At 40.5% G+C, this 20,594-nt stretch overlaps 1 protein-coding gene across 1 annotated transcript in view; it reads right to left on the bottom strand.

Moving 5' to 3' along the window:
* The window catches only part of LOC127627522 (heat shock 70 kDa protein 4-like), a 29,731-nt gene extending 10,249 nt beyond the window's left edge, over positions 1-19,482 (bottom strand). The window contains exons 1-11 of the mRNA XM_052103939.1: positions 19,224-19,482; positions 8,540-8,597; positions 8,307-8,447; positions 8,068-8,190; positions 7,434-7,533; positions 5,854-5,987; positions 5,416-5,660; positions 5,146-5,222; positions 4,499-4,650; positions 329-435; positions 106-239 (exon numbers count right to left, since the gene is read on the bottom strand). Coding sequence (XP_051959899.1) covers positions 106-239; positions 329-435; positions 4,499-4,650; positions 5,146-5,222; positions 5,416-5,660; positions 5,854-5,987; positions 7,434-7,533; positions 8,068-8,190; positions 8,307-8,447; positions 8,540-8,597; positions 19,224-19,330 — 1,378 coding nt within the window. The 5' untranslated portion in view covers positions 19,331-19,482. The remainder of the gene's footprint in view (positions 1-105; positions 240-328; positions 436-4,498; positions 4,651-5,145; positions 5,223-5,415; positions 5,661-5,853; positions 5,988-7,433; positions 7,534-8,067; positions 8,191-8,306; positions 8,448-8,539; positions 8,598-19,223) is intronic.
* Positions 19,483-20,594: the final 1,112 nt, after the last annotated feature.

The raw sequence follows: 20,594 nt of genomic DNA, 5'->3' as shown, positions 1-20,594 counted from the left end.
TACTACAATTCAGCCAGGGAAGTTTCTGAAATTTAGTTAATTTGACATGGAATATCTCCAGTTAAGCACAGCAAAGGAGAGAAGTTAAATATCATACCAACATACCTATGGTAGGATCGGGATACGGCAGCTCTTTTGGATTGTTGTAGTAGGCCTCCAAAGTGAAAGGCTCCCTCCGGTAGAAAGTCAACACTTTAGAGAAGGGTGCTGCATGATTCTTTTGGAATACTTCACAATCACTGTAGTGAAAGACCATATAATGTGACCATTAAAAAAGTGAACTTTAAAACAGACTTTATCAATGCTCATAGAGACATCAAGAACACACCTAATGCCTTCGTCAGCCGCAGAGTTCCATTTTAGAGAGATGGAGTACGGGACCACGTCAGTGATGGAAAACTCACGCACTTTAAAGGCAGGTGACAGAATCGCACACTGAGGAAGAACAAACATACATTGTGAGTATATTTGCATTAATAGAAGACACTAGATGTTGTTATTCTGAGCAGTGACAGAAAAATACAATCCATATTCATCATCTGATTGAAGAGAATGAGACAGAGTATTAATCAAATACAAGAACAATCATGCAAATGTTACAAATGAGGCTTCAAGGGAATCAGCCTCAGCTAAGCCGCAATCACACTAGACGATTTTTCCAGCGATTTTAAGATGCATGCTTCATTTACATAATCGCCAGTCAGTAGGTGTGAGACGAGCTTCTACTTTTACTGAAGTCTTCAGTCGTTATGTGTCACACCTCCACGTTTTTGTATCGCAAGTGTAACATACCTCCGACTGAAGAAAGAGATCTCACCAAAATATCTTGGCAAAAATCGAATTGTTTGGAGTCTGCTAGTGTGAGGCCAGCTTTGGGCTTGTAAACCAGCTTATATGGGCCGTCTTATTAAACCAGTTCATGTGGAATTTATATAACTTTGTCAATGTTAGCTAGATGTATTGCTGGCTTCCATGGCTGCAGCGCACGTTGTTTGAAATTCTGGCCCGGAACAAACATTTCAAAAGTAGAATACACTGGCTGTAGCATTGATTTTGGAGAAACCAATATTTCAACTTGGCATGTTTCCTAAATAAATGTTTCTGATAACATATGATAATTTTATGCTTTAGTACAGTAAATATAAACTCAGCAAAAAAAAGAAACGTCCTCTCACTTTCAACTGCTTTTATGTTCAGCAAACTTAACACGTGTAAATATTTGTAGGAACATAAAAAGATTCAACAACTAAGACATAAACTGAACAAGTTTCACAGACATGTGACTCACAGAAATGGAATAATGTGTCCGTGAACAAAGGGGATACTAAATCAAAAGTAACAGTCAGTATCTGATGTGGCCACCAGCTGCATTAAGTTCTGCAGTGCATCTCCTCCTCATGGACTGCACCAGATTTACCTGTTCTTGCTATGAGATGTTACCCCACTCTTCCACCAAGACACTTGCAAGTTCCCGGACATTTCTGGGGGGAATGGCCCTAGCCCTCACCCTCCGATCCAACAGGTCCCAGACGTGCTCAATGGGATTGAGATCCGGTCTCTTCACTGGCCATGGCAGAACACTGACATTCCTGTCTTGCAGGAAATCATGCACAGAATGAGCAGTGTGGCCGTGGCATTGTCAAACTGGAGGGTCATGTCAGGATGAGCCTGCAGGAAGGGTACAACATGAGGGAGGAGGATGTCTTCCCTGTAACGTACAGCGTTGAGATTGCCTGCAATGACAAAAAGCTCAGTCCGATGATGCTGACACACCGCCCCAGACCATGACGGACCCTCCACCTCAAAATCGATCCCGCTCCAGAGTGTAGGCCTCAGTGTAACGCTCATTCCATTGATGATAAATGCGAGTCCGACCATCACCCTTGGTGAGACAAACCGTGACTCGTCAGTGAAGAGCACTTTTTGCCAGTCCTGTCTGGTCCAGTGAAGGTGGATTTGTGCCCATAGGCGACGTTGTTGCCGGTGATTTCTGGCAAGGACCTGTCTTACAACAGGCCTACAAGCCCTCAGTCCAGCCTCTCTCAGCCTATTGCAGACAGTCTGAGCACTGATGGAGGGATTGTGTGTTCCTGGTGTAACTCACCATCCTGTACCAGTCCCACAGGTGTGATATTTGGATGTACCGATCCTGTGCAGGTGTTTTTTTACATGTGGTCTACCACTGCAAGGACAATCAGCTGTCCTTCCTGTCCCCCTGTAGTTCTGTCTTAGGCGTCTCACAGTACGGATATTGGGATTTATTGCCCTGGTCACATCTGCAGTCCTCAAGCCTACATAAAGCATGCCTATGGCACATTCACGCAGAGGATCAGGGACCATGGGCATCTTTCTTTTGGTGTTTTTCAGAGTCAGTAGAAGGCATACCTGCAAACTCCTCAGAGTAAAAAAGGTGACAGTATCGCCGGGAGGGGGGGGGGGGGGGATGGATGATTGGATACCCTGCTAATGATAAGCCTAGCTAACGTTACAGGGATATTCCACCATTTGGGGAATTAAGCTCATTTTCCACCTCCCCTCAAGTAAAACAATAGTTTTGTACCGTTTTGGAAACCATTCATACCACTTTTAGCATAGCTTAATGTAATTTATAGGTATGACGACAATACTAGGGGTGGAACGGTACACAGAAGTCACGGTTCGGTTCATACATCACGGTTCGGTACGATTTCGGTACAATGGAGTGAAAAGCAAAACAAAAATATAGATAGCATTTTTATCATTGTCTTAAGCCTTGTATTTTTTAAATGAGTTTTATTAATAAAGGCTTAGAACCAGTTTATTTGTAGTGCACTGACAATAGTTTTATACAATTAGTTTATTAATAAAAATTAATAAAAAGACCTTGAGATATGTTTGGTAATTGTACCTGAATGAATTTAAAATTAATTTGCTGTATTTCAGATCAATATATTTGTTTTCCTTCATTTTAATTAACCCTAACTTTATTCTCATCTGAATTATAAATAATTGATTTCCGTATAATATAATACTACCATTAAAAACACATTTGATTTTCTTTTTTAAGCAACGTAGAATGTGTAACTTAAAAATAAACAGATTAGTGCTCTGAGGACAAGAAATGAAAACCAATGCGATATGATGAATGTCCAAAAGATAGAACCCACAGACTGTTTTGAAATGGGGTTGGATAATGTTTTGCTTTTAAAACTGTGTGTGTGTGTTTTTGGTTGGGTGACAGTTGTAGGTTACAGTTTGACAAGAGTTTAGAGTGTGACAAAAGCACAATGTTGTATTTGATTGCGAGTGTACACAAATAAGTAAACACTTTGCAGTTTGAATGATGTCCTGCATTAACAAAATGATGGAGTATGTTTTTGTTTCCAATGTTCGAACGCGCCCGCGCGCCTCTCTCTCTCACTCACACACACACACACACACACACACACACACACACACACACACACACACACACACTACAGCATTACAATCTTGACATCGCAGCCTGTTTATTATGCTGCGTTCACACCAAACGTGAATAGAGCTAAATTTATCGCTATCTAGAGTTTTATTTATTTTTTTTCCCTTGTATTCTCTGTGCAAATTCCTGCACCGAACCGTGACACCCGTACAGTTTCGGTTCAATACGAATAACTTACATGTACCGTTCCACCCATAGACAATACAATATTATTGTAAATTATATCACATAAAAAGCGGTAGCTAACGTTACTTGAATCAAGCAAACAAATAGCTTTTGTTTTTGCTCCAAAAAGCTTGACTTACCTCGAATTTCACATACGATTCCTACACGTTATGAGTTTCCATCAGACTCGCGTGGTTGACGCTGTGTGCTTCAAGATTCTGACGCAAGTGCTAAGATTCCGATTGGCCAAGAGAAAAAGTGCTAAGATTCCGATTGGCTCAGAGAAATGTCAATTATAAGAATTATCCAATAATGTTTCTCAATTCTAGCCTCCATGGCATGCAGATGAAGGGCGGGCAGCATACCCACCCCCCCCCATAAAAAAACTCTCCGGTTCTACGCGATTCACGTAAATGACCCAATTGAACAAGAAAACGGCGATTTTCGCCGAAAAGCAACAAGTTTGCAGGTATGAGAAGGTCACTAGTGACCTTCTCAATTTAGTGTCCTAAGTTTTTATAACGGTGACATTAATTGCCTAACGTCTGTACGCTGTTAGTGTCTTAACGATCAATCCACAGGTGCATGTTCATTAATTGTTTATGGTGCATGGAAAACATTTATAAGCATGGAAAACATTGTTTAAACCCTTTACAATAAAGATCTGTAAAGATATTTGGATTTTTACAAAATTATCTTTAAAATAACACATATATATATATATATAAATAAAAGATTAAACATTTAGTGACTCGAGACGAAAGACTAGACTCGGACTTCAAAGACTCTTGAACATCTCTGGTGTGGACAAACACATCCTGCAAATGGAAAAATGAGTGGCAGAATAGCCAATTAAGTGACTTCAGTGCTGACCTGTAGTGCACATCCTCGGGCCACAGCCTCGTCCGCATTCAGTGTCGTGCTCAGCTCCTTCCCGAAGAATTTGCTGATTCGCTCTTTAATGGCTGGAATTCTGGAGGCACCGCCTAGGATCTCCACCGCATAGATGTCCTCTTTCTTCAGCTCTGTGTGTAGGGGAAAAAAGCATAAGTTTCAGTAGAACAAGTGACAAGAGGAAAAAGTATGTCCAGTGTTTCCTGCGTCACTATGTAATTTAGAGCACCACAGCAAAATTGTATTTTATTTAAAAATTCTGAACTGAATGTGATGAGATGAAAACAGTGGGTACCGCGAAATAATTTAAAGAAAAATAGTGTAGTCTGATGTGCAAACAAATGACTTATGAGCCACTTCTTTAAAAATGTCATAAATTTAATTTGAATGTCTATTACTCACTGAATCTGCAAGAGCAGTTACTGAATTAACATCTGAATAACAGACTAGATTTTTATGATAACGTGTAGTTAAAGATACACACTCTCTAAAAAAAAAAAAAAAAAAAAAAAAAAAATCTTTGTAAAAAAAACAAAACAATAAAACATGTAAGTTGTATACTATTCTTTACATTAAATTTTTATTTTTATAGGAAACACTGGTTGACACAATGAATGTGTTCTCACTGGTCTGTTCCATGACGCTACGCAGGGGACCCTCCACCTTGGCCAGCAGCCCCATGCAGAGCTCCTCAAACTTGGCTCTGGAACAAGAGTCATTTAGATATTATTAGATGTGGTATTTTTAAGACTGACCCGCTTGCATTATAATACACATGCATAAGATAAACACAAACGTCTCCCCTTCGCAGCATTGTGTCTAATTTACCCCGTTGACACTTAGTGCCGGATTTAGCTGTTGGCATGCTGTTAGTGTGGTTGCCTGTGGTTACTAACCTGTTGAGTTTGCTAGTGACATCAATGTCATTCATAAAGCATTCAATGTTGAGTGGCAGGTCAGAGGAGTTGGCACTCATGAGTTTTTTCAGCTTCTCGCACTCCTGATAGAGTCGCACCAGGGCGCGGGGCTTAGAGCGCACATCCAGCTTGTACTTCTGGCTGAATTCCTCACAGAAGTATTTGACCAGCACTTCATCAAAGTCTTTACCGCCCAGCTCATGGTCAAATGCAGAACCTAAAACCTTCAGAAGTCAATCAACAATATATATTATGGATTTATGTCCCAAGTTTTGGTACACAAGAAATAAACATTAGTAATGTGCAAAACTAAAGTCAGTGTTAAAAAAGTCCTGTGTAATTATGCTGATTTAGGGTTATGTCCACCAGACACCTTCAATAATAACACTGTTTAATAATAGACAAAAACAGCCTTACCTTTAACTTCCCCTTGTTAAAGGCACACGCAGAGACCTGGTAACTCGCATGGCCAACATCTACAAACACCACAGTTCTGGGCTTTTCTTCAGGGGCCGGCAGGTCCTGCTTGTAGATCCCATATGCCAACGCAACTGCAATAAAGGTGGAACACATTAAACCACAATGCTTTTGAATTGTGTCTACATCAAAGAATTAGAGCCGTCGAAGCACTCAGATCTCATTTGCACTTGTACGCACTAAAACGCTGTGATTTGATATGCTTTATATTAATCCTATTTGAAGCTTAAAAGCACAACTCATTAACCACTTTTTTGTGCAGCAAAGTATGGAGCCTCTTATGGAGCTTTTTGGGGGTTTTCCACTGGTACCTGATACTTTTTTTAGTACCACCTCGGTCGAGGTTCCAAGCGAGCAAAGCCGATACTAAATGTAACGTCAAAACCCTGCAGATCACTGATTGGTCAGAAAGACGACACGGAACATCAACCAACTAGTTTTAAACTTAGCAACAGTGATAGCAGTACCATTTATTCACGATTTTTCGAATTGTAAAAAGAAATGGCTGCGCACAAACCACGCCGTGGGCAATAAACGAGGTGCAGACGTTCCTGGTAGCGATCAACGAAATGATGCAAAACAAAGAAAATCTTTCAGGAAGTGTCTCAGCTGTTGGCTGCACACTGATAACACCAGATCTACCAACAGTGTAGGGAAAAGTAAAAAAACTATTAAGTGACTACAGAACCATCAAGGAAAAGTGGTTCGACCAAACGGATGCCATTTAGACCGGCAAGCAATGGGAGGGAGAGTGCCCTGGACTCAGCCACAGCTGCAGTCCACAATGGAGGATGGAACGTTAACTCTATACTCTGCTTGAAAGCTTCACTTTATTTAGCTGACCAGCTACTGGAAGCTTGCTTCTAAAACAACCAGGCCAATTTAACGGTTACACTTTTGTAAAATTATCATGCAACAACTGCTTTAAGCAGCACAATGAGCTAGTAGCTAACAGCTAGTGGTCGTGTTATTGTTTAATGTTTTGTGTCGTGTTTAGGATGATGTCACAGCAGTAGAGGCGGTGCAACTGTGATGATCAGACTATAATCAGCAGTGGAAAAGCAAGCTCAGAAAAGTAAAGCGAGTCCAACCGTAATGTGCAGTGCCATTAAAGGAAAGGATTATTATTATTTTTTTATACGTTTTGCGTTCTCTTCCCAATGCAATATCTTTATCCAACCTGTATGAAACTTAATCAAGAATCATTCAACCATGGAATTTGTAGTAAACCAATTAACCACAGAATTTACCATTGTTTTACTACAGCAACCAAATTTTCTATTTATGATATTAATATTTAAGGAAAACCAAAATTGTGGTAATAAAAACATAATGATTGTGGGAACCCAATATAATTAAGGGAACACTAAACAGCTGTCCCACAAGGGGCTCCGTAGAAAACAGCAGGATATTCTGCGAAACTTTTGTTCCATGGAAGAAAATACTAAAGCTATAGAATGATATTAAAGTGAGTGAATGATGACCCAATTTTCAATAAGTATATTTATTAAGGGGCTTACCTGCTGTAGTGTCATTCATGAGTCTAAGACAGTTTAGGCCTGCGATCTGTGCAGCATCCATGACTGATCTTCGCTCTGCATCAGTATAGAAGCTGGGAACCTACAAAATTACATGGGACAACCAAATCCAGCTTAACCAGTCTGATTGTTCACATTTGTTACATAATTCCAAAAGCTAAACATTAACAAATTGGTTAGTGAACTGTATGCGTGTGTGTCCACTGGCGCAGAGATGGGCTGGTGTGTTTATTAATTCTCTATAAGAGTGTCGTAGTTGATTTATTTTTTTTACTTGTTATATGTTATGTATTTCAACAATATATTTAAATTATATCGTTATATATTCAGATTATGTAAGGAGACCGACTTTTTTTGCATCAGAAAAGGGATGGATCTCTTCTGGGCTTGTTTGGTCCACTTTGTTGACCATGATACTCTAATTGGTGGATCTCTGTTCAGGATTATGTGTAGTGTAGTTCTTCATCAGAACTTCAACTTTTACACAATTTTAAGTCGAAATAACACAGACTGATGTCTTTACAGTGTGAACGCTTCAGCCAGAGTTAGAACATAATTCAAAAATGAAAGTGTGTGTGAACCATATTTGAAGCTATTTAGTAGAGAAAAGGCTTACAGATATGACACAGTCTGCCACAGGTTTCTTGAGTGCTGCTTCAGCTGTCTCTTTCAGCTTGTTCAGCAGCATGGCAGTGACCTGCTCGATGCTGAACACCTTCTCCTCCTCCATATACATGACCTGTGGGAAAGGAGAACACTGTTAATTTATGTATAAAACATTTCAATGTGGTTTAACACAGACTCTTGACAAATCTGTAAATGACAGTTACATCAATAGCAGTTGCATAAGTTTACCTTGATGCCTGTGGTCTCTGTTGGCATCTGAGCGAGATCGTAGACCAGGCTGGACTTTGCGGACTGGACATACGGGTCACTGAATGCCCTGCCATGGAATTGCTTAAAACCTTGCACAGTGTTCTTGCAGTTTGTGACCACCTTGTTTGGTAAAGCAGAAATTGTATAAATTACTACTTCTGTCCACTACTATTCAATGTAAAATATTAGTAGTTTACATTGAAACAGTTCACCTGGCTTTTGGCAGCTGCTCCAATGGAACGATTACGAGGACCAAACGATACAAATGACCTGGAAAAAGTACACATGACATTTTTTTATCATCAATCATCATGCTATCATATTTCTTCTTATCTTTTTAGTTGTCATGTATTTATCTTTCATTGTAGCTCTCTTAAAATTTTGGTCTGTTAGGTGTTCAAAAGATCCATGTTCAGTGGAAATTATTTATTGTTATACCAATAAAAGTTTTGATACCTATTTGTACATATTTAAAGCATAATTCCGAAGTGATATAATGACCAAATAAAGCGAGTAAGTAGCAAAATATCAGTATTGGCTTATAGGTTTATGTTAAAATCGATAAAACATTTTTATATCAGTGTATCCTTATTACTTTAATAACTGGTCAGCAGAGAATAGCCAGACTGGTTTGTGCTGACAAAGTCTACGGTAACTCAGATAACCACTCTGTACATTTGTAGTGAGCAGAATAGCATCTCATAATGAACAACACGTCAAACCTAGAGGCGGATGGGCTACAACAGCAGAAGACCATGTCGGAACTTTATTAGGACCATAGTGTTCCCAATAGGGTGCTTCGTGAGGGTATATGGACCTAACCGATTAATTGGCCAATATTTTGGGGATTTTTAGATTATCACAAAAGCCGATAAACCGGTCTACTTGAGTCCACTTTGTGTCCATTAAAATTCTACTGACAGCAGTGTCAAAGAATAATTAACAATGTTAGTTTACAAATTTTGCAGTGATTGAGTAAATCTTTAAAGTCATTTTTCATTACAGCAACTGTGATCATCTATTTTGATGTTATTAAATAGTTTCAAGTATATCTGCAATTGAAAATGTCTCGGTTATGTACGTAATTGCATAGTAATGTCATTACGTACTAAGACAATGCGTACTAACGTATATGGGGAGTGTATTCTTACACAACCTAGTTGAAACCTCTCTACAATAATGCCAATATTCTAATATTGGCTATGGTGTTTGAGCCCTGCATGTTTTGGTGTGAAACTGTCCGCTATAAAAACAGGTGCACGAACACAATTTCCTCAGAATTTCTGAGCTTTGTAGTGCGGCTAGCATTCTGTTCCCCATATGCGTTACTACGCAATGTCTCATTGACTTTGTCTCAGGGAACCGAGGTTACACACGTAACGGAGACATTCACTTACGACTCTTGACATTGCATAGAAACGCATAATTACGCCGTACTACACACCATAACTTCCCAGAGGAAACATGGTGCCGCAGTATTGTGGAACACTGACCGACATGAGTATGTCACAGTGAGTGATCCTCATGTTGGCCAGGAGGAGAGCACTCATAACGAATATATGAACAATAGTCATATAGTATGAATGAACTCCTTATGAACCCAGTCAGGAAGGGAGTTTATTTATAATATAAGTGCTTGTGACTTTATGGTAAATTATAACTGCCTGAATGCAGACAGTTGGGTAAATGATGGGGAGCTCATCCTAAAAGGGAGGAGCATAAGTATATATATTTGGCCAATGAATAGCAAGTGCTCTAAACAGAGAGGATTTGTGAAGAAAGAGACGTTAAATCTAGGTTGTAAAACCTTGTGAATGTGTTTTGAGAGGACCATCCTGCTGCAAAACATATGTCCTGTAAGGACACACCATTCGTCCATGCCCATGAGGAGGCCATGCCTCTAGTTGAGTGTGCTTTAAAACCAACTGGGCAAGTCTAACCCTGTGACTCATAAGCCAGGGCAATTGCATCGACAATCCAGTGAGAGAGCCTTTGCTTGAAGACAGACATTCTTTTTGTGGGTTCTCCATAGCATTTAATGATCAGATAGTCTGAACTGGCAAATACATTCAATGTATGCATGTAGTGCCCGCACAGGGCATAACAAATGCAATGATTGCTCCTCATCTGAATTACATGGAGGAGGGAAGAAGGCCTGAAGGTGAACCACCTGCACTTTGGAGGGCGTGGTTAGAACCTTGGGTACATAGCATTTCCTGGGTTTGACAGTGGCTCTTGAAAGACCAGGGCCAAATTCCAGACATTAATTGTCGACTGATAGTGCATGTAGGTCACCTACCCATTATACTGAGGCCAGAGCCAGCAGTAGTGAGGTCTTTACGGAGAGCAAGGGGGGACCTATAAATGCTTTTAGGACTAAAGTTAAGTCCCAAGTCGGGACTGTAGCTGGCCGAGGTGGGTTTAATCATCTTGCTCCCTTAAGGAACTTAAGTTTTAATCATCACTGCCTATAGAGGCGGCTGCTTCATGTGTGTAATTACGCAGATATAGTTGCCACATACAATTTGACCATTGACTGGGTGAGTCCTGCATCTAATCGCTCTTGAAGAAACACTAGAATTTTATGTATGGGGCAGTTTACTGGGTCGTTGATGTGCCACGCCCTTCTTGCACCTGTCCAGGTGCCAAAAGTCAGGAGTCCGTTGCACACAGTCCCCCAAACTGTGTTGGAAGAATCCGTGGTCACCATTTTCCACCTGACAACTTCCCCTGCATGACACCTCGCTAGTAATATGCAGGAGCTGTCCATGGAACAAAATCAGCTATACCTGCGGCGTGATATAATGATGTGCATGCGCCTTTGGCACAAAGCATGTTGTGCCAGGCGGTGCTTCAGCCTACACTGAAGAGGTCTCACGTGTAAGAGACCTTATGGGATAACAACAGATTACACCGCCATATATCCCAATGTTTTCTGAAACGGCTTCAGTGGAAGTGTTCTCCCCAGTTTGAACTGAGACAGACACTGTAGAATGGTCTGAACACACCCACTCTTGGTGTCGAGGCAGACTCCCAAAATAGATTTGTAGGCTTGGGGAGAGCGTGCTCTTCGCCCAGTTTACATAGTGGGCCACGCTGTATAGATCAGGGGTGTCCACAATTTTTTGCGTGATGATCTAGTTTTAAATGACCAACTCAATAAGATCTACCAACTAAAAAAAAAAACAAATTTTTGTTTAAAAAAAATTAAATGCTTGTTGGGACTACTGCATTTATGCCTACATGGAATTCATCTAATTAATTAAAAAAAATATAAAAATGTTCAATGTTAATATCATTCAGTTTTAACACTAAACCCAAAACACCTACAGCACAATATAAACAATAGCCAGGGCATTTACCTTATTCTGATGATTTGCACTGAATTGAAACAGACAGTTTTGTATAATCCGGGCATTAGCTGCTGGTAGCTAGCTAGCTTCAAAAACGGCTAGCTTCGCAATTTTGCGCTCTGTTCTAAGATGACGTTGGAAGGCGCGAACCTAGTTGTCATGGCAACCGAATAAACAAAAATCTCGCCTGGTCAAAATGTACTCGTCAAGTGCAAGTCAGACAGAAACAAAAACATGGAAAAACATTTATTTGTATTAAAATTTTACGAAATACATTAAAATTGTGCGCGATCTACCAGCATTGCCTTTGCGATCGACTGGTAGATCGCGATCGACGTATTGGGCACCCCTGGTGTAGATGCTGAAACAGTAAGTATCTGTTCTAGCATAAGAGAGCCTCTGATTGCGCTAGTAACAGCCAATCGTTGAGGTAGTTCAAGATGCGTACAACACTCAGTCTCAGAGAGGCGCGAATCTCAAAAACATCCTCTAATGTTGTACAATTTGGATGTGAAAGTACGGATCTTTTAGATCTATCGATGCAAACCAATCGTGTGGGTGTACATGCGATAAGATCGGTTTCTTAGTAATCATTTTGAATGGGCACTTTATGAGTGCTCAATTTAAATGTCTCAGATCCAGGATTGGCCAAAGTCCACAGTCTTTTTTTGGAACAAGAAAATAACGCCTGTAAAACACTGTGTGCATTTTTCATGATAATTTGTGTATTTCGGCTCGTAACACTGGCGCGTATTCTGGTGAAACCGTGGAAGACAGAACGTCATTGAAACTGGATGACCGGCGTGCAAACTGGATCGTATAACCACGCTCAACCGTTTTATTTTTTATTTTATTTTTTTCACACCCATTCTGAAATACCCATTAAGGCTCGCCACGCATCCGTGTAATGGGACAGAGGGCAATTCAGTTTGTTTACCATATGACAATGCGTTGCATACTATAGCGAGGGAACCACAGGCTCTGCTTTCCGCTTCAAAGAGTTGTGCCCATCAGAAGTGCTATTGCTGCACGTGCTGATATGCAGGTGCCAGTGAGGCAGTAGGTGTTAGTAGGTGGCACTGGCTCGAAACAGAGCTAAGGCGAACCGGCTGCGATGTACTCCGTTTGGGCATAGTGTCTATGTGACTGCTGCGGAGTCGCAATGTAACACTCAAACTTATTCAGAGGCCAAAGAGGCCGGCTGGAGACACTGGAGCATCCAAAAGATCGGTTTCTTCCTTATCACTCATTTCTATGAGGGTCAGCCATATAAGTCAATTCAGAACTGCCAGGTTGCCCATGGACTTGCCGATGGCCTGTGCAGTGGCTTTCGTGGTATGCAGCACTGAGTCTGTAGCAGTGCAAAGCTCTTTGAATGTCTCTGGATCTAAGCTGTGGTCGTTCATTCCCTGAGGAGCTTGGCTTCAAATACCATGGAGTGCTAATCCAGCTTGTCCTGCCGCAGAGTAAATTTCCCACCAGTGCGCAGGTTTGTCGACATGGTTTGAAAGGATGTATAGGCCGTGATTTCCATGCCCTGTTACTCGCTGGGCAGAGGTGTGCCGTTATCACCTCCTCCACAGGGGGTAATTGGGCATAACCGTTTAATTCCCTGTGATCCACATTAGAGAAGAGTCACTGCGCGAGCGTGCGAAGAAGGGCGCACGCCACGACTTAAAGAGTTCGTTATGCACTTTGAGGAAGAATGGGGCAGATTTGTGGGACGCTGCCATTTGACAGTGTCCGGACTGCAGGAATCATTCATCGAGGCAAGACTGTTCAGGTTCCTCTGGGGGAGACCACTCAAGGTGAAGCTTTTTGACTGCCCTTTTAAGGACGCGGAGAATCTCCGTCAGTGGTGCGTGCATGTTACTCTCCCTCGCTGGGGGGAGGGGTGGCAGAATCATCCACGGACCACTCAACTAATGCAGCAAGACATGACTTAGTCATTATCCTCCGCATCAGAACCACTGCACGAGATGAGGCCACCCAATTTTTCAGAAAGTCAGAGCTCATCTCGCACATAGAGTATCAGAAAACATACACTTTGGAGAGAGTTTGGGGCTCGCGGGGCATGTGCCGCCACAAGGATCATCTCAAAGTCATCCAGCTTGAACTTTGGCCCCGCCGTGCCTCCTCGTGTGAATCCATGGTTATCACAAGAGGCAGGTGGGAGGGCGTGTGAGGCTGAATCGTCCTTCAGTATGAGGGTGATTCACGAGCGAAGAGTCTTAAGACACATGCCCTCACAGAGAGGACAGTCTGTCTCCATGAGACCCGTCTCTGCGTGGGCGCGGTCCAGACAGTAAATGCAGCTCATGCTGATCTGACGGCATCTCGCACAAGGAACACTCATGGAACGTCATCTTTAAAAAGACATGAACACGTAAGTGTTTTGTAAGGATTCACAAACCCTGCCGAAGCGCTGCAGGCAATCAGGATGCTGATGCCCATTCATCAGCGAAGAAATTCTGAGAAAATGGTGTTTGTTTGTGCACCCGTTTTTATAGCGGACAGTTTCACGTCAAAACAGGTGGGGTTCAAACACCATAGCCAATATTAGAATACTGGCGTTATTGTAAAGAGGTTTCAACTAGGTGGTGTGAGAAGGCACTCCCGTATGCATTATTGATGGGAAGATCGGATCATTTTACTGACTTGGATCTTTGAATCTCGTTCAGCAAAATTAAAAGTCTTTATTCAAGAAATTTTGTTCATTTGAGCAGAATTCAATTTAAATATTACATTTTCAATAGCCAAATCCTCCCCCAACATGTCTACTTGAGTAAACTTTGATTTAAGTCCAAATAAGGAAAAAATTATAATGCAGCCAAGGACAATTTATGAGAAACAGAAAGATTAAAATCACCTGTGGAATCTTCTTATCGGAGTCGTTCGTTCGTTCTATTGTCATGTGACAGCCCTACAGGCTATGCATAGCCTATATGGCTGTCACCTAACAAAAGAATAAACAACTCAGACCAGATGAATGAGGCAGTGAACTAATAATTTGTGTCCTGTGTGTGTGCATAGCATATGTGGCTGTCACGTGACAAAAGAACGAATGACTTGGACCAAAAGAGTTGAAAGGTCAACTAATAATTTGTTTCCTGTACAGCGCATGCAGTTTTCAAGTAACAAACGGCCAACTTAAAATAAACTAATCTCTCTCTCTGAGACTACACATTCTTCTGAGTCAAATAAAAGATTTGTTCAAAATGAACGAATCATTCATGAACATCCCATCACTAATATGTGTTACTACGCAATGTCGAGTGTACGGAGTCGTAAGGGAACCCTATTTTAGTCAAGCACTTGAAAACACTTAAAACTCTTTACATTACCTTATGCACATGAACATTTAGCCCCAGGCCCGGTCAACCCATTAGCCGATAAAGGTGAGCGCCTAGGGCTGCATCGCTTGTGGGGCACCGATCTACTGAGCCAATAAGTATGCGTTCAATCTGTGTCACACAAAATGCACCCTATGTGTACCCCCCATGGAACAAATGGACAGTGTACTAAATGCCTTACTACCACAACACTCTTACGCCCGTTTCACACATACTCCGTGTGCAGTGCAGTGCGTATGCGGTGCATATTGCGGTGCGTATTGCGGTACAGGAGCAGCACGCGCTATAGTGCTTTCACATATGCTGCGTTTGCAGTGCGCTACTGATCCGCAGTTTCTGTGTGCCACAAAATCAAAAATGATTTTAAATCCAAACGTTAACTTTGAGATTGTTTAAGGCATTGAAACCGTATGAAAATTCATTTTAATCATTGTGATTCTTTGTTTTACATGTAGTTTGAGTTGAAGAAAAGCTATCGCGCTATATCTGTTGCTAATAAGGAGAAGAATAAGACGCATTTGCGTTCACTCAAACAAATCATATATGATGGCATTTTGCAACTTTTGGGACTATAATCATACTTTTTTTGTTTTTCTTGACCCTGTAATATAGTAACTGTAGAACACATTAACTGTAATTATGTGTATATGATTAAATTATTACAGTTTCTTGTCAATCTATGTCTATTTTAATGTGAACAATGCGCTGCCACTTTAATTCAGTGCGGTGCAGCACAGCAAAAATAGACTCGGTGCGGAAACCATCGCTGCACTGCTGTATACGCACCGCAACTGGAACGGATCGACGGACTGCATCCGCGTGCAGTGTAAAAGCTCTAACCTGTTAACATGGGTACGGAAAAAAATAAGCGCCACATACAGAGTACGTGTGAAACGGGGGTTACAGTTTCTGTTATACCTGTGTTTGGCAAAAAAACAGTGAGAGTAGTATGGATAGTATGCCCTTGTAAACACAGCCATAAACTCAGCTGGGCTCACGAAAAGTGATGCACGATGTGTAAATTAATCAGTCTTTTGAGTCAGTTCTTCTCAATGAATTTGTCTAAAGTATTTGGTATATGAATCATTTGAAGCTCTTTCTCATGCAGTAAAAGAGTAACGCTTATTACGCTGAATAAAGTGAATATTTACTTACAATTCAATGAAACCAAACCTGCAGCTGGATTCAATTGTTTGCCAGTTATGAAGATCATGACAGCGAGTGCTGTCTGTGAATGATTGCCTACTGCAGGTAAAGATACTTCCTAAATAAGTGTATCAAAACACTTACATTACATTAAAACGCTTAAGTACCAAATCCACTTTGGACATGTTCTTTGGAGTAGCCTTGTATATAAATACCATGATATAGGCCTACTGTATATTAGGGTTGGGCGATGTCCCCTAAATTGGCAGTTGACTATGTTGACAGTAAAACATCGCGATGGACGATGATATCGTCGGTGGAGCGGGGTTATATAATTTCATATAATTTTCAAAAATTAAATGAAATTATAATTTCGTTATTTTACTAACCCAACAAATGACTCGTCGGCGCTTTATCAGTAGGTTGCACGACACGTGAAGCATTTTTTTTTTTAGCTTTCACTTAAGAGTTGTGCACTTTTTATTTTAATATATCTCTTTACACAAATACTATTTTCCACTTAAAAACTATAATTTCGTTATTTTACTCACTGATGAGCAAAAGTTCGACGCAGAAATGACCATGTACCTGCAGGAAATGGCCATTGCTGGGGAAGAGGACCCGCTGACTTGGTGGAAAACGAATGACAAAAGGTTTCCGTTCATGGCAAGATTAGCACGGAAATATCTGTGCATATGTGCTACCAGTACTCCATCAGAGCGGGTCTTCAGCACAGCGGGTAGTGTAGTTACTCCAATCCGCAGCTTATTAAAACCAAATAAAGTGAATATGTTGGTATTTCTGGCCAGAAACATCGAAATTTAAACATGGTCTATGGTGAAAGATATTAGACTTCTTTACGCATTTTTCGCCATCCGTTGTGGACCTTTTCGATTTTGCATATCGTCACCTTCCTAAAATAATTGCCTAAGTCATTTTTTCACTTTTCTCAGAAAACACAAAACACTGAACCAATAATTGAATATATGATATTTATTGATAATGTCACTCAAAAAGGTAGAATTGCGTGATCTGTTCAACTGAGGATGTGGGCGATTTTACCAAAGGTGGCCAGCATCATGAGGAGATGACTTATGCAAAAAAATCATTTTTGTCAAAATGACTTAGGCAATTATTTTAGGAAGGTGACGATATTATTTTTTAAACGTTCATTCGTGTAGTTCATATGACCACTTTACAATATTTCAATAACATAATTTATTTTGTAGCCTGTGCTGAAGTTAATTGTGCTGCTAATTATAAGTGAAATGTTAATGCCGAGTATCGGTCTGAGTGTTGTTCCCGTTTTCTTGTTTTATTTGTTGTTCTTCTATGTTTTAATAAATGTGTGTTATTCATATTCACCTTGTTTCTTTCATTTGATATTATGGATTCATGGCCAAGGAAATTTTTCTTTAAAAGTATTAACCAGACAAAAGTTATTTGACGTTCGCTGGTCTGGGTTTATCTTAAACTGCCGCTTCAGTGTATACAAGAGCTATGTGACAATGAACAAGATTTTCTGAGACACTACAACTACTAATAATTAATTAATAAAGGCTATTTTCTTGTAGCCTACAACATAAAATATTTTAATCTAAATGTACAGTGTAAGACATGTAAAAAAAAAGACAAGAAGCTACCAATGTCAAGATCAATATTTGTGTAGCCTGCCTGACACGGTATTTTCACAGACTAACACGTCACGTCTCTGGCATATACTACAGTATTTAAAATAGCATATATGCATTAGTTATATTCTCAATTTAATTTACAGAGCAATCCCTGCAAAGTTTTTAGGTTAACTGAGACTAGGGTTAGTGAGTCACACTAGCAAGACTCGCAAAAGGGGGCGTGGCATCACGATGGTGGCTCTACATCGTGATGTTGGTCAGCCATCATCGTCCATCGGCACAACCCTACTGTATATAATAAAAATACCAAGGTTTAACCATATTGTACCATCACTGTGCCATGATACTGCCACAGCAGGCTTTTAGAAAGGTAACTTTGATGAACATCATCTTGTGCTGTGTAATGTGAAAAGGTGACAATATTTAGTCCATTCATTAATGCTACACAATATATATAGGCTACTAAACCAAATGTTGAAATCATGCTCCTAAAATCAGCAGAAATGAATGCGTTGGTTCAGTTTTTACAAAATGAATAAATAAATAATTTTATGGTACATTAGATTGTGTATTGATGGGCCCCAGACTCCCCAGTAATGATAAAGCCTATACATGTGCTTGCTGTGAAATATACTGTACAATGTGTATAGATATTTAGTACACTTTTGACAACTTGACTTGGTTTACAAGCACTTCACATTAAAGTTATTCCTACATACAGTGATACCCATTTATGATGCCTAAGCCACAACATGCACTTGCATATTTCTTCCCAACATTGTTATAATTAATGTTTTGCTAGTTTTGGTTTATACACATTAGGATGTATTGGAGAAACTACTATTAACACCCGTCATCAATTTCCAGTCCACGTTAAACGTAATTCAAAGGACATATTTAATTTGATAATTACAATAAATGCAGAATTGCGTGTTTGGTAGTTCTGTCTGTTGCTAGAATGTTCCTGCGGGCTGCCGGCGTGACGTCACATCAGCAGCAGAAAGCACGAGCCACGCTGTAGCATTCAGCTATCTGTCCACAGCACGCTCCAATCCAACCAACATAACTAAGATTACCAAGATTTATTTAACGTTCGAATCTATTGTACACATACCAAGCATTAAAATACTACAGGAAATTATTTAGATCAAAAGTGTCTTGCATGGGGATACAGTCTTAAGTCTCACCTCATCCTACTTTATATAATCAAAATAAAATTCTGTCAAACATAATGGGGAAAATATTATATTAAAAATAAAGCCAAAAATGTGTTATATTTGCATTCCACACGTATTTTAAGTCTCATTATAACAGGCCAGTTTTGAAACAGACCAGAAGCACGTGCAATGTCAAAATACAATGTAAAACGTGTATAAAACAACTTAACCCAAATGAGACAATGTGACTTACGGTGTACACCGGTCGCTATATTCGTTTGCTACGGTCTCTATTCCACCGGCTCGAGCGACAGCAACATAACAGCTCTGGAAGCCCACATCAAATCCCACCACTGACATCTTCACTGGAGAGCACGGAGTGTCTTATTAAAATACAGTAGATACGGAGGAATGTAGTCAGGATCTTTAATTCATAAAACTCAGGTTTAATGCGATTTCATAGTTCTCGCCTCTACGCTGACTGAGGTAATGCACACCGGCTCAAGCTGAAGTTCACGCGAAAGTCCGCGGATTTATCGCGAGACTTCGGCAGTTCTAGACGGCTCTGGATCTTTCCTTGTATGACGTAGCACTGATGAGAAATCCAGCCAATGAATACACCTTTTTCACGGACTGTGATGACGTGTTTCCGCCTTATGTAGCAGCGTAAATCTCGCAAATTTTTTCATATTATATTTTTAAATATTGAATGTACATTTAAAACATTATGCTTTGTGTTATATTAACCTAGAATTAATAAAAAAAAAACTAAATTACCACATCTGTGAGGGAGTTTCGATTACAGCCGCTGAGAAAGTGACGGTACATTTGGCATCATCTCCCATCTGACTATTTATTTTCTCCCATCTCAATGTTTTATTATTTATTTATTGCTCTCTTCTGGAAAGTCAATCAAATATAATAGTTGATTTTTTCTTTTGGTCTTGGAGCAAATTGGTAATTGAAAATAATAGTTGCTGAAAATAATAAAATTTCTTCCAAATAAAACATTTGACGACTGCAATGACTAGTGTACTTTTTCTAAATGTATTTTTTGAATGTTATTATTCGCTATTTTAAATGTATTTGTACATACCTAATTCTATTAGGTGAATGTGTGTGTGTGTGTGTGTGTGTGTGTGTGTGTGTGTGTGTGTGTGTGTGTGTACCTCTCCAGGAACCATCACCTTATCATGGTGGAGAGGTTTGTGTGCCCTTATGAACCTGAGGTCTGAGTTGTCTGGAGCCAGGTGCTCCTGGTAGGGTCTCCCAAGGCAAAGTGGTCTCAGGTGAGGGGCCAGACTAAGAATGTTTCACAAAGACTCATGGAAATAACAGCAAGAGGAGGAGTTACCCTGCCCGGAGGAAGCCTGGGACCCCCGTCTGGAGCCAGGCCCGGCACAGCCCCAAGAAGTGACGTGACACCCCCCTCTACATGCCTTGGCCCCACCAACCATTGGAGAAACCGCAGGAGTTGGGTGCGCTGCCATATGTGTGACAGTGAAGGCCGGGGGTCTCGACGGACCAGACCCGGTCAACAAAGGCTAGCCGGAACTGGTGAGGGAGGTGGAGCACTATCAGTTGGATCTGGTGGGGCTTACCTCGACGCACAGTCTTGGCTCTG

This window comes from Xyrauchen texanus, chromosome 34, assembly GCF_025860055.1.
Source record: "Xyrauchen texanus isolate HMW12.3.18 chromosome 34, RBS_HiC_50CHRs, whole genome shotgun sequence".
Classification (NCBI taxonomy): Eukaryota; Metazoa; Chordata; class Actinopteri; order Cypriniformes; family Catostomidae; genus Xyrauchen; species Xyrauchen texanus.
This window is presented reverse-complemented; position numbering and strand designations above follow the sequence as displayed.